This window comes from Aythya ferina, assembly GCF_964211825.1.
Source record: "Aythya ferina genome assembly, chromosome: 13".
Classification (NCBI taxonomy): domain Eukaryota; kingdom Metazoa; phylum Chordata; class Aves; order Anseriformes; family Anatidae; genus Aythya; species Aythya ferina.
The window spans coordinates 20,187,341-20,200,704 of NC_140311.1; the positions used below are offsets into that span (position 1 = coordinate 20,187,341).

At 34.4% G+C, this 13,364-nt stretch overlaps 1 protein-coding gene across 3 annotated transcripts in view; it reads left to right on the top strand.

Annotated features, from left to right (window-relative positions):
* Positions 1–13,364, top strand: part of THOC2 (THO complex subunit 2) — a 53,684-nt gene that overhangs the window by 21,456 nt on the left and 18,864 nt on the right. For all 3 annotated transcript variants that reach the window (XR_014697444.1, XM_084534180.1, XM_084534181.1), the window contains exons 11-21: positions 593–765; positions 905–1,100; positions 4,214–4,255; positions 6,105–6,235; positions 6,330–6,431; positions 8,074–8,158; positions 8,932–9,025; positions 9,478–9,558; positions 9,814–9,910; positions 11,719–11,836; positions 12,637–12,816. Coding sequence is in view for 2 of the 3 variants with exons in the window: in XM_084534180.1 (XP_084390306.1) it covers positions 593–765; positions 905–1,100; positions 4,214–4,255; positions 6,105–6,235; positions 6,330–6,431; positions 8,074–8,158; positions 8,932–9,025; positions 9,478–9,558; positions 9,814–9,910; positions 11,719–11,836; positions 12,637–12,816 (1,299 nt within the window). In the remaining variant the exon portion in view is untranslated. The remainder of the gene's footprint in view (positions 1–592; positions 766–904; positions 1,101–4,213; positions 4,256–6,104; positions 6,236–6,329; positions 6,432–8,073; positions 8,159–8,931; positions 9,026–9,477; positions 9,559–9,813; positions 9,911–11,718; positions 11,837–12,636; positions 12,817–13,364) is intronic.

Here is a 13,364-nt window from a genome sequence, read left to right on the forward strand (position 1 = left end):
TATAAATAGCTTTAAAAGGAAACGAAGTTCATGCAAACAATATGTGATTTAAATTTTTCTGTAGTCTTGCACTTCCTCTAGAAGAATATAGTTTTAAGTGCCAGTGTGAAACTTTGGATATGAGCAAACTAAGAGACATGGAAGTTTGTTTTTAAATCTAGTTTTGCTAAATAAATTATTTGGAAAAAGTTAAGAAATTCATATTTTCAATCCAGGGTAACATACTATGCCAAGGATTTCGACATGCTTGCTTTGTTGTTAAAATGTCATGTGAAGAAGCAAGCTGTAATAGATTGTGACATATTGAAAAGTACATAATCACAGGTATTTCGGAGCTCAGTGTCTTTAACTTCATTTTCAACCTTTTCTTTAAGATGTTAGATTCCAGGTGGACTGGTTTATTATTGCTTTTGAACTGTTCTTGTTGTATAAATGTCTAAAATCTGTTTTTACTTTTTACTTTATATATAAATATATATATGAACTAGTATTTTATCTGCATAATATTTTCATGGAATTTCTTGTGGACTACAGCTGTGTGCTACCTAAGGAAAAAGATTTTATGGAAAGACTTTCATTGTTTGTCTTGCAGCCGCCAGATAATCAGAAGCTTGGTTTATTGGAAGCTTTATTAAAAATTGGTGATTGGCAGCATGCACAGAGTATTATGGATCAGATGCCTCCATTTTATGCTACTTCACATAAGCCTATTGCAATTGCCCTTTGCCAGCTCGTGCATGTGACAATTGAACCTTTGTACCGCAGGTAAAGTAAAAGCTAGATTTCTGTTGCTAAAGAGTGTGAAAACTACATAAAGCTTACAACCATGAATTCACTAGTGAGCCTAACTGTATTTATATGTCTAAATATTTTTCATGCAAAATGCCTTACATCTTATTTTCAGGGTTGGTGTACCAAAAGGGGCAAAAGGGTCACCAATTTCTTCTTTGCCAAACAAGAGAGCACCAAAACAAGCAGACAGCTTTGAAGACCTGAGAAAGGAAGTGTTCAACATGCTGTGCTACCTTGGTCCTCACCTGTCCCACGATCCCATTTTATTCGCTAAAGTGGTGCGCCTTGGAAAAGCATTTATGAAAGAGGTTAGTAAGACAAAAAACAAACATTCCTGCATGCAAGTTCAGGAATTGGTCATATGACCTGTTTTAAAAGGCTGCTAGGTTGTTCTGAACTCCATTGGAATATAATTAGAAGCTCAGACAGAGGCTAGTGAATTTAGCTACCTTTCTGGCAACTTGCTCTTCGGTTAACCATTTTGTTTTATTTTCCAAGTCAACAGTAGAGGTTTCTCTCTGTTTTTTAATTAATAGCAGTTCTGAGAAACTTCAGAATTCAAAGTCTTTGAAATACTTTTTTATTATTAAAAACAAAACACCTTAAAAATCACTATTTCCCAGCTTTTTATTTTAACTTATAATAGTGAAACACTTGATGATTGGTTGATTTAAATGGTATTCAAGGGGGGAAACTTTCAGTTCTATAAGTTCAAGTAAAAATATTGTTGATTTTGGCTACAGCTAACAAACATTAGAATGTCCTGAGTGTGCATTGTCAACGTACCTAGCTGAGGGGTAGCTGTACTTGCTGTCCAGCTGTATTTGGAGGTATACAAGTAAGAATTCAGATGTTAGGATTGAAGATGCTTTTATTTAACTTAACAGATTTTGGTGAGTTCTCTTACGTTCAGTTCCCAAAATTCAAGGATGGGATGACAGAACCTACACAAAGTTTGACTTCCTAGTAGTCTTTCTTGTAAATCATGGTAACTTAAAGCACTTTAATCTTTTTCCTACTTCTTTATCTTTCTATGTGGTATAATTTCCAGCATCTTCTCTTCCAGAACTATGAGATTCCCTAGTGGCTAATATTCCTGTTTATTTCTTGCTGGCCTGTGAGAAGAGTGGTGTTTGAATGATATGCTGTATTGCAATTGTAGTGCAGTTAATATGGAAATCATAATTTCAAGGGAGTAATTCATAATACGGCTGTCAGCAGATTTTTAGGTTGACTTTGTAATTAAGTTCAAGTACTGAAGATCTGTAAGACCTTGTTTCTCTGCGGATGTGGGCAATAGAATGGAGATTACTTGATTATAGTTCGGTTTATATATTTATATATATACTTGGATTACAATTAATATAAATACGGTAGTTCAATGTGTTCATGACAAAGATGAGCAACATCTTAGCTATTTGCTTTAGGTTGGAACTACGAAGAAATTCATCAGTGACAGAATGGTTAAGGTAACATAGGGAAAGTTATTTTTAATGCACTACTGCCATCAGCATGTTCTGGTTAAGAAACCTGTATGTAACACAGATATATTTATAACTGGAGGTGATTTGACTAAGTTAACTCAGTAGTTTAAATTTTAAACTACTAACACTGCACTACAGCTTATGTGCTCAAGTGTAGCTTTAAAATAATCATGCACTTACTGGTGTGTTAGCTTATGCGTTTTATGGTGAGTGGAACAAAAAAGGAAATGTATAATTATGATTAAAATCTTGAGAGGGTATTGTGAGAAAACGACAGGGAAAATAATCTATAGCTGTTGGTAATTTGTGTTGGAAGTCCTGTTCTTCTTTAGGTAGAAGTTGAGGTGCATTTATTTTTTATTTCCAGTAAGAAAACAGTATTTCATATGTATTACTAAATTTCCTTGACGCTTGAGTTATCTTTTTCAACGTAAGCATTCAGTGTCACCACATATGTAAGCTATATATTTCATTTATGCATTTGAATTTTTGTTCAAAAATAAAGAAAATGCTTTGCGATTTCTCTGATTCTGCTCACAAAACCTAAGTAGCTCTCAAATATATTAATTTTCTTTAGAAGCTCTTGGTAAACTCCATTAGTAATTACCAGTTTCACCAAGGAGTTTATGTAGCTAATCTTTGAGTATACTTTTTATATTTCTTATTAACAGTAAATCCTATCAATTGATAAAATATTGTGCTTTGATTTGTATGCCAGAAACCATAAATTTATACTGCAGCATAGTACAACATACTGCTGCTGACCTGCTCACTAGACTGGGGTTCAGGCATTTTCTGTTCCATAGTGGACTTCAAGATAGATATCTAAATGATTCACTTGCAAACAAGTACAACTAAATACAGCAAGCTTCCATATGAAGCTAAAACTTCTTTTGGTTACCTCCGTAGATCCTGTAAAGTTGTAGTTGCTGATCTTGAATTGTAGATCAGTCTTCATTTTTCAGGGTTTTGGGGGAGACAAGAACACATTGTATCAGCGAGGTAATTTCATGAGCCATGTATGTGTAGTGCTGAGAACCTAATTCACTCTGAGTTGCTTTTTAAAAGCTGTTGAAAATACTAGAAAAAATATTTTTTTTTCTTGCAGGATGGCATCTGATTTTGAATTGTTAGAATGTTTCTAAATAAGCAATCCATTTCATGTTGTATATTTTGCAGTGTTTTCTAGAACAAATACTGATACTGACAGTCAAACACAATTTTAGTACCTAGTAATGAATTTAGATAAAAGTATGCTTTAGAGAAGGTGGAATCTTTGGTCAAATGTAAATGTGTAAGTTAGAGTCAAAATTCTACATTATGGTGATAGACAAGATAGTAATGAATCTTATGTTCATGGTAGGTATTAAATGAAGTAAAAGTAACTTTATAACCCTGATGTTTTTTCCCCAAATGGATCAAATATTAGTGGTTTCCGCTCTTCCCTGTATTGTGTGTTTTTTTTTTTTTTAAAAGAACTATTAAGTCTTTATCCTATGGATTTTTAGGTGTGTTTTAAATCTTTGGTGGTTGCAAATGCTGCATGCACAAACAGCATAATGGATCAATGGCAGCATTTCTGCATAGGGCTTCGCTGTGTCCTATACACAATTCAGAGGTGATGAAAGTAGGTATGAAGAGATTTGGATGGAGGAGGAAGAGGCCTTATCTGAACAGATGAAAGCACTGCAGTGTGTAACATTAAGAGCATACACTGCAGCAGATGGTGCTAATGAAGATTGGGGAGGATATGTGTAGGTCTTTAGATGTCCTTCCACCCACTAGGCCTGCAACTATTTTAATGCTAACCAATCTGGAAAAGTAAACATTTACTAGGCATGTGGCCCATTAGGTGTGTGCTTTTGCTGAGGTAACCTTGTTCTGAAACAGTAACTGTTATGTTAATTTTTCTGAAATTAACATCGTCTTTGTTATAGTTTCAGTCTGATGGAAGTAAGCAAGAAGATAGAGAGAAAATGGTGAGTTTCTTAAAGACCTTTGATCTGAAAATGAACGTAACATTTCTAGTATAGCTAATTCTTACGTATTTCTTGGCAGAGCTTTAAATGTTCTAATGATCTCATTCTTCCTGCACACTGCTTTTTTTTACATATTTTAGTTTAGTAAAATGGCAGTCTATTTTTATTTGTGGAGGTGAACTTGTGTTGTCAATTTTACTTCATCTTCTGAGGAGGAAGGAGTTCTTCTGAGAGTTTAACTGAGACTCAGTTTTAAATAAATGTGCAGCCTTTCTTCCTCTGTAGAATTTAATTCTTTACCAAATGTACGCTGAAGACTTGTCTTGACTTTATAGGCAGGTTTGAGCCAGTCACAGTCTTTTGTATTGCTTTGGGTTTTCCTCTCCCCACAGATGCCTCACAATTAATATTGTTCCAATAGCCTAGTGCATTCTACTACCTGTCAGCTTAGAATCAGAGCATCTCTGTCTTATAAATACCACTGTCATGGTGGCATCTTGTATTTTAAATAATTTATGCATAAGAGCATTGAAAAATGAGAAATTAAAAGTAGGGTAGGTACTTACACTACAATTGGTAATTTTTGTTTATTGGCTAACTCGAGATGGGCCACAGTGAAATCCAGGTATCCCACTGAGATCAGTCTTTTTATGAACAGGCAAGTTTTCAGTATGAAGTCTGTAGTTTTCAGCAGGTTCTTATTACTTCAGTTTCTCACTTGTCATGGTTTCATGACTTCTCGAATCATGGCAGAGGGAAAAAAAAAACCTGAACTGTTTCTAAAAGTACTAATAATTAGAACTAATTGAACTAAGAGTTCAATTTGATCAGAATCACTTAAAATTGTGAAGAACTTATTAACTGTGATCATCAGCTGTGATCCATAGTCTGCAGATGAGTCATGCAGTCTTCTGCAGATGATTGCTGTTCTGTAGGCTTTGTTTATCCCATTCTTTCTTACCTCTGAGAAAATTTCTGTGGGTTAAAAAAGTGTGTTAGAGGGAGTCAGTTGCAGACTGAGTCTGTCCATTTCCTGCAGGAGATGGTCATGTGGGTAAAGTGAGACTCATAAGAAACTGCCAAGTAGTGCATAAACTGTTTGGTTATGCCTCACTAGAAGGGAACTGCAGTGTAGAAGTGAATAGAGTGCACAGTTGAGAATTAGTTCTGACTACTAAGGCTGTTGGATCCATGACTGAGTTACACGTTGCAAAAAAATCTTGGCTGGAGACATGGATAGCTGCTCATACATGGAAGTGTGAATTATGTGCGTGATAAAACACAAGGACTATTTTTTTAGTCTTTATGTATTATATTGTAGCATGTGATACCATATTAAAGATGATGCTCTTTTGAAATTATTTTTTTTTCCTAGTGGTTATTCTAATAGCCCAATGGGAAACAAAAGTTTTAAAAAAAGTTTATATTGAAAAATATGGAAACTGTTACTGTGTGCCTTGGGAACACGTAATGCCTTTAGATTTTTAACCCAGAATTCTGAAAATTTAAGTAAAAGCAAGGAGTACCTTCATCCATTGAAGTTACTTGCCAAAATCTGTTTCCTACAAGTCCCTAATTTATCCATTTTTATGTATTTGATTCTGTAGTATGAATATAACACTTGGAAAAATGTCAGCTACTTTGCAAAAGATTTTATACGGGCAAATAAAATACTGACAGTGTATGTGGTCCTTGATTATAATAATATCTCACATCATAAGTCTTTTATTAGTTAAGTCATTTTAGATTTTGTTCTTGTTTAACAAGTCATAATTTTGTGGCAAATGTGCAATTCATGTTGTTTTTGATACACATGGTAGTTACCCTGAGGTTTTTGTCTTTATCTCAGGAGATACTGTTTAGCTGTTTGCTGAGTATTACCGATCAAGTTTTGCTTCCATCTCTTTCTTTGATGGACTGCAATGCATGCATGTCTGAGGAATTATGGGGAATGTTCAAAACTTTTCCATACCAGTACCGGTGAGTAGACTTGTTTCTGTTCTGTTTCTGTTCTTTGGAAGTGGCCTCTTATAAACCATGAATACTGAAAATAGTTCTCCTTTTATTTTTCAAGGTACCGTCTTTATGGGCAATGGAAGAACGAAACCTACAATAGTCATCCACTTCTGGTGAAAGTTAAAGCTCAAACCATAGACCGAGCCAAATATATTATGAAGTAAGTTGTGTAATTCCATAAGTTATCAACTGTGATGCAGTGTATTGCATCTCACCAGCTGAAGGAAAAAAATACCTTGACATATACATTCCTTTTCTAATGACTCAATTTCATTGATGATCCTTGTTTGTAAAATATTTAATGTAGTGTGCTTAAAAACTGTAAAATAAGTAGTGAAATGGACTAATTTGTCACCCATAAGGGTATTTCATCTGCAAAACGACCCATAAAATGTTTTAAAAAAAATTTCCATGCATATGCTGCTGTCGATGAACTGCTTTGCTTATGGGAATGTCTGAGCGCAACAAATTTTCTCTACATATGGAGGCTCTTTAATCCCAACAGACTGAAAAGTCTTGTCTCAGTTTCTTTCTCTGTAGTTTTCATAGTAGAGCCGTAAATTGAATTAAATGGAAAGGTTTGTTTTCATATTAAATTGTTTGAAGTTGCATGAAGATTTACTTCAAACGTGACATCTCAGGGATATGGATTCTCTTTGTATAGCTTGGGCTAAAAGCAAACTTTTTCTTTAATGACAAGACAGTAATTGCTACCTGGGCAAGACAGAATAATTGTTACTGGCTAAGAGACTTTAGTCTTGCAGATGTGAAATCTAGATAGGGTTATGATTCTCTTTTCTGACCTGGAGCATAGCTAGAGAAGACTGGAAATTTTGTTCCTTCTTGTACAGTGGATTTCTATTGGGCAGGTGAGCCACACTGCTGGCAGTTAAGATTGCTATGAAAAGCCAATAAAACTAAGGCACAATTGTTTGTGTATGATCGTTTTGGCCAAACTCTTTAAAGGTGTTATCCAATTTAAAGTATTGTTCCTTTTCCAGGTAGAGAATTGAGACAGGAAACTGAGATAATTTGGAAGTTTGAAGTACAATTTCCATAGAACAAATGTAGTTCTCAAAAACCTTGCTACATACCAAAATCTCTGCAGATTCAGTTACAATGGGTTTCTTCATGTTGGAGCTGTTCGTGGAAGATGTGTACAGAATAAAGACCACTTTGAAAATTTTGACAGAGTACTAGAAGTTGTGATAGTGTTGTACTGTTGTGATCACAGAGGCAGAAATGGTGCTTAAACATCTGTGGGGTGTGAACTGGAGACAAGTGAAGCTGAAATTGCTGAGGTGTTGCCTTTCTATTTCAATATTGATGTGTACAATTTACACTCGTGTATCAGCCTCAGATTTAGTGTTAAGCTTTTATCTTTATTAAGGAATGATGTGGAAGGTGTTGGGGGCTTTTTTGTTTTCAATAAATAGGGCAATGAATGCTAAGTGACTAATCTGTGGCTAATTTAAATTTGCATGAGAAGCTAACAGTAAGGGCTATTTTTGTAAGCTGTATCTGTCCTGCTGACAACTTCAAAATGCAAGGTGCTCAAACTTGAAACTAGAATTCAGTCCATAGCAACACGGGGGCAATAGGTTTGTTTTTATTTTCTACGCATTCTAGGACTATAGGCTTCAGATTCCTAGAGGAATAATATTTCTACGTTTAGATTTCTTAAAAGTGCATCTTCTGGTGAGGATTTAATCACTGCAGCTAATAAAGCTCTTCATTGAATCTAGCCTGTTCTAATATTCTTTTAACTTATCCATTGCAATAAAAAAAGTTCTCTTTTACAGGCGTCTAACTAAGGAAAATGTGAAACCCTCTGGAAGACAAATTGGAAAGCTCAGTCACAGCAATCCTACGATTTTATTTGATTATGTATGTAGTTACATGTGTCTTAAAGACTCTTTTATCTGAACTCTAGATATTTGAGCATTGGAAAGCACCTGTGGTCTTAATGAGAAGGCAGTTCTATTTTCAATTTTTTTACTTTTCTGATGCAAATTTTAAAGTGTGATAGTCTTTGTTTCTATAGTACAGCAAATTGAGATATTAAATGTTGACAATAGCTCTTAACTAAAACTGCACTGAAATTTTTATTGCTTCTGTATATGAGTGAAATACTTGAGACAGCTGAGGTAGGTCTGAGGTACACAGATGTGCTGATGAGGTTATTCAGGAATGATGCATCAGATTATTTATCTACCAGTTATTTATAAGCTTAAGTATTAATTGTTTGTATTTAAGTATTGAAGTTTGTGTATAAATCATGTAGCAAAGAGCATTCTAAAATTTGATTAATACAGTTTGTGTTGTTTCATGAATTATTTTTTTTTGGTAGTCTTAAAATAGCAGTAAGTTTCTATTGCTGCTTTCAAGCTCTAGGATTTTGAGAGGTCTTAGAAAAAACAAAATCAGTGAAATGTTTTTGTGATTTTTACTTTCTGATGGATTAAAAGTTAAAATTGTCCAATTTTAAAGAAAATGCTAATAGAGAATTCTTTTTTAGAATTTAGAGATGCTTTGTCTCGTATTTTTAAGTATTTTGAGTAGGTTTTGAAGATGAGTGTCATTAAATGGTTTTGGTTTATTATGTGAAAGAAGGTATGCTGTTTGTTTTCCAGCTCAATGTGTCTTTTTCGAATTTTCAGATCTTATCACAAATACAAAAATACGATAACTTAATAACCCCAGTTGTTGATTCACTGAAATACCTCACTTCACTGAATTACGATGTCTTGGCATGTATCCTTTTATGTAAATTAATACATCTGGTACTGATTCAGTTGCAGTTGTAGATGAATTAAATCTTTGTCAGTAAATACTGTTTGGTTGCTGCTTTTTTCTGGAAATTTTAGTGAAGTTTTGGAATACACTTTTATACTTAGAGGGTTACAGAATACTTTCTAATTGCTCTTCACTAATTTCATACTCTGAAAATTATACTTTGAAGTTGATTTACTGTTTTTGCACTGTTCTTGAAGGCACAGCAAACCTGTAAATAATGGGTTAAAGATCTTAAGTCACCTTTTTCACGATTTTTTTTCCCACCAGAACTATATTTTAGTGGATCCCTTGTATCATGCTTGCTGTACTTGTATATCATATACATTACAAATTGTGGAGCTGAAAAAAATGTCTGTATAGCTTTTCTTTTGACAAAATGAAAACAAATATTCTCTTTAACTCCACTAAAGACTGTATCATTGAAGCACTGGCAAATCCCGAGAAGGAGAGAATGAAGCATGACGACACTACTATTTCAAGCTGGCTTCAGAGTTAGTATTTTTATTACATTAACATTTAATACTTCACTGTCACTATGATCTGCTATGCTGTTGATCATTGTGATTAGTCTTTCACTTGAATCTGCCAGCTATTTTTTTTGAACAGAAAGCTGGCAAGTTTAATCAATGGAAAAATATTTTTATTTGTATTACAAAAAATTATATATATGCATTAAGCAAATACACATAGAACATCAGCAATGTATAACAAGATCCATTCACAGCTTCTGCTTCTCTTTGCTTTAGGTCTGGCTAGCTTTTGTGGTGCCGTTTTCAGGAAATACCCAATTGAACTTGCTGGCCTACTTCAATATGTAGCCAACCAACTGAAAGCTGGGAAGAGGCAAGTCTTGCACAACTGATCTTCATATAGTCCATTTTCACAATGTCTTTTTTGGATGTTTCTTCTGCTGATATATAGCACTCAATTAGTAGTTACTCTAGTAGTAGTAATGCTCCATTTATATTACCAGAAATGTTAAGAAATTTCAGTAGAAAAAATAATACGTTTGCCGGATTTTTCCAATAATTGTATAGCTGTGCTGTGTTACTATTTGAAGCACTGGTCTTATATCTGTAACTTATTTTAATAGTTTTCTTGCCTAACCAGGCAAAAAAAAAAAGCCCTCCTGGTCTGCAATACTGTTGTAGAAATTATTGTACATTTAAAAAAAAAAAGGGAAAATCAAAACCAGCTATGATATAGAAGGATGCGATTGTTCAGACTTCAGATTTTTCTTTCCTGTAATGTCTTGTCTGTAGGGATCTTTAAAGATTTTTATAGTGTTTTAAATACTTTGATTTATGTAATGACTGTTCAACTGCTTCTTGGTATATCTATATTAATCAGTCAAATTTTATTAAGGTTTGCAATTTGAGTCTTCCTTTATGTTCTTCTGTCCTTCTGCCATCATCACTTAGTATTACTGCTTCCTTATCTAACTTTAATGGATTATTTCTCATTGCATAGGTGAATATTGACTTATATTCTATTATGAATCCCCATATGCTTACTGAAAGACAGCAGGAGATAACGCAGCATGTTATTTTAGGGTATTTATATCGAGAACTCTAGTTTTTTCCTTTCCCTGCAAAGTAGATGCTTTTTCTCGTGTTTCCCTGTCCCCAATTTGTTTTGTGTTCTGATGGTGATACAATCACATTGAGCTACAGAAGGAGGGTAAGTAGTATTTCTTGTCTTTACCAAGACTTACATATTAAGACTAAGTATTTAAAAAACAAACACAAACCCAGAATATTAAAAAAAAATACGTATTTATATATTAGTACTTCTGACATTAGAAATAAAATGGATTTACCACTGTGACCAGTTCCATAGGACTGCAGTATCCAAGTGTTTGGATTAGAGTATATGCAGGTATTGCACAGTTCCTTAACAGAACATGTATTTTTACTTGTTTCTCCAGCTATAAACAGTATAAATTATTTAAATACACAACTTTAAGACTGCATGGGTCAATGCATTTTTTCTAAGTAGGTCACAAATTTCAGAAGATAAAAAATACTGCTTATTTGAGTTATTCTGATATACCTGAACTGTACTTCTGTTGAGGATTAGTCATCGTCCTTAGAATTTTTAGCATGGAATGAAGCCTGGTTGCTGGAGGGCATAATTATTGGAGTGTTTTGTACTTTCTTGTCTTAAATATGTGTTTCCTGTGTTCCACGTCAGCTCCATTGACTAATTGTGCCAGTAAATTTCAAAACCCGTGTCATGTTGTAGAAATTTGAAAAAGAAAAATATCTGTGAATTCCATGTTCACAGTAGGTGAAACGATATAGATACAGTATGAAGCATGTAAAACAACAGAAAGAGAACAATGCATTTTTGAGTAATCTGTTGATACTTAAAGCTAATAGGACTACACTCAATATTTTCAAAAACAATTAAATCCCTTTTTCTTAAGGGACTGTAAAATTCAGCTCTTGAATGTTTGTGCTGCTTTAAAATAACTTCTAACCTGAGTAGATAAATCTTTGTGTGCTCATCATGCTTTTTCCCCACAAAAAACAATTAAGATGTCATTTAGATTAACATGCATCATATAGTTGCTTTCTACTGTGTATTGAATGTCACAGCTTCCATTTCTTAAGCAATTTTTCTTGTTTTTATTCCACTTTTCTGTGCAGCTTTGATTTGCTTATTTTAAAAGAGGTAGTACAAAAAATGGCAGGGATAGAAATTACAGAAGAAATGACGATGGAGCAATTGGAAGCCATGACTGGTGGAGAACAACTAAAAGCCGAGGTGTGTTCATGTTAGGTTTAATTAATAATAGCTGTTGCTTGTTAATAGTGTTCCTGAAGACTCTTGATTGATGATCTCTGGCAGTATAGCTGAGAAAGGTGTTACTGCCTTTGTCTCAGACCTTCCTTCTCCATTGAGCTTACAGACCTTGCAGACAGGCAGCCAAGATAAAGTATACACAAGCCTTAGTTGCTGTCCTTCACAGCATCCCTGTATTAATGAAAGCAGCCTTCATTGTCTGCTGTTACAAGACAGACTGCAAATTACAGCAGCCAGTGAGCTTGTATGTTGTGCAGTCCTGCTGTTTTAGCCCAGTTCTGAGTGTGGCAACTCCCTGTTGAGTGGAGTAGTATCTTAAGCCATCTTAATGGTTCAAGCTGTTGCAACCTCGGCTTCGAAGACCCCATTGAGTCTGACCTAGACTCAACTCCCTAGGCAGATTAATATCTAGAATAAGAAATAAATTCTGAAGCTTCTGAATTGAATAATAGCTGTATTGAATCATAGGAGACAAACCTAGGTCTGCAACGATCTGCTCAAAGATGCTGTGTCATGATGCCTATGACAAAATGGCATTTACTGTGTAGAAAACTAACAGCATGCAAGACATGTTTATGTTTGTTTCTTATTCCAATACTATATTACATCCTGCAATGCAGGATCCAGGGAGAATTTTTTATTGACACACAAATTGTATCAATGTTAATTCACCAGTAATTTCATGATCAGAAGCATGTATGGTTTAAACTTGTAATTTGCTGTTTCCAAATTTAGGCAACTTTTTTTCCTGTACTGTGCAGGGTGGATACTTTGGCCAAATCAGGAATACAAAAAAATCCTCTCAGAGATTGAAAGACGCATTATTGGACCATGACCTTGCCCTTCCACTTTGCCTGCTTATGGCTCAGCAGAGAAATGGTGTGATCTTTCAAGAGGGAGGGGAAAAACATCTGAAGCTGGTGGGAAAACTGTATGACCAGGTAAGTTAAAAACATTTATAAGCCTTTTCTTTGGTAACCTCTAGTGTGTCAGCATTTTGTATCAGCACAATATATAAGAATTTTCAAAATTTGCAGTGATTTCATCATTATAACACTCTAATGCCAACATAATTTATTTAATTTTTTAATCTTTCTGAGTGAAAGATTGAAGTGTCCTTTGTCATAGAAAAACACTATAACCTACTTTAAAATGTAAGTCCTTACTTTCTGTCTTATTTTGTTAGAGGGATTTTTTTTTTTTTTTTAAGAATCAGCCTGATTCCTTTGCTGCCTTAGGCAGTGGGAATGAGTTTCATTCTAGTAGAACAGAATGCTCTTACAGATCTGCTGACTCTTGTAAGGCTTTCCTTTAGGTGCAGAAAGAGTTGAGTCAGTATTGAGTGATAGAAGTATGTAGCATGGAAAGTTAAGCTCTTCCCCCATGAGAAACTCCTTGGTGTAATATGTGGTGTTAATCCTTGAAAAAGAAAAAGCAACCAAAAAAGCAAACAGACTTTCAAGACCTCCCTAGATTCATTTCCAAACAA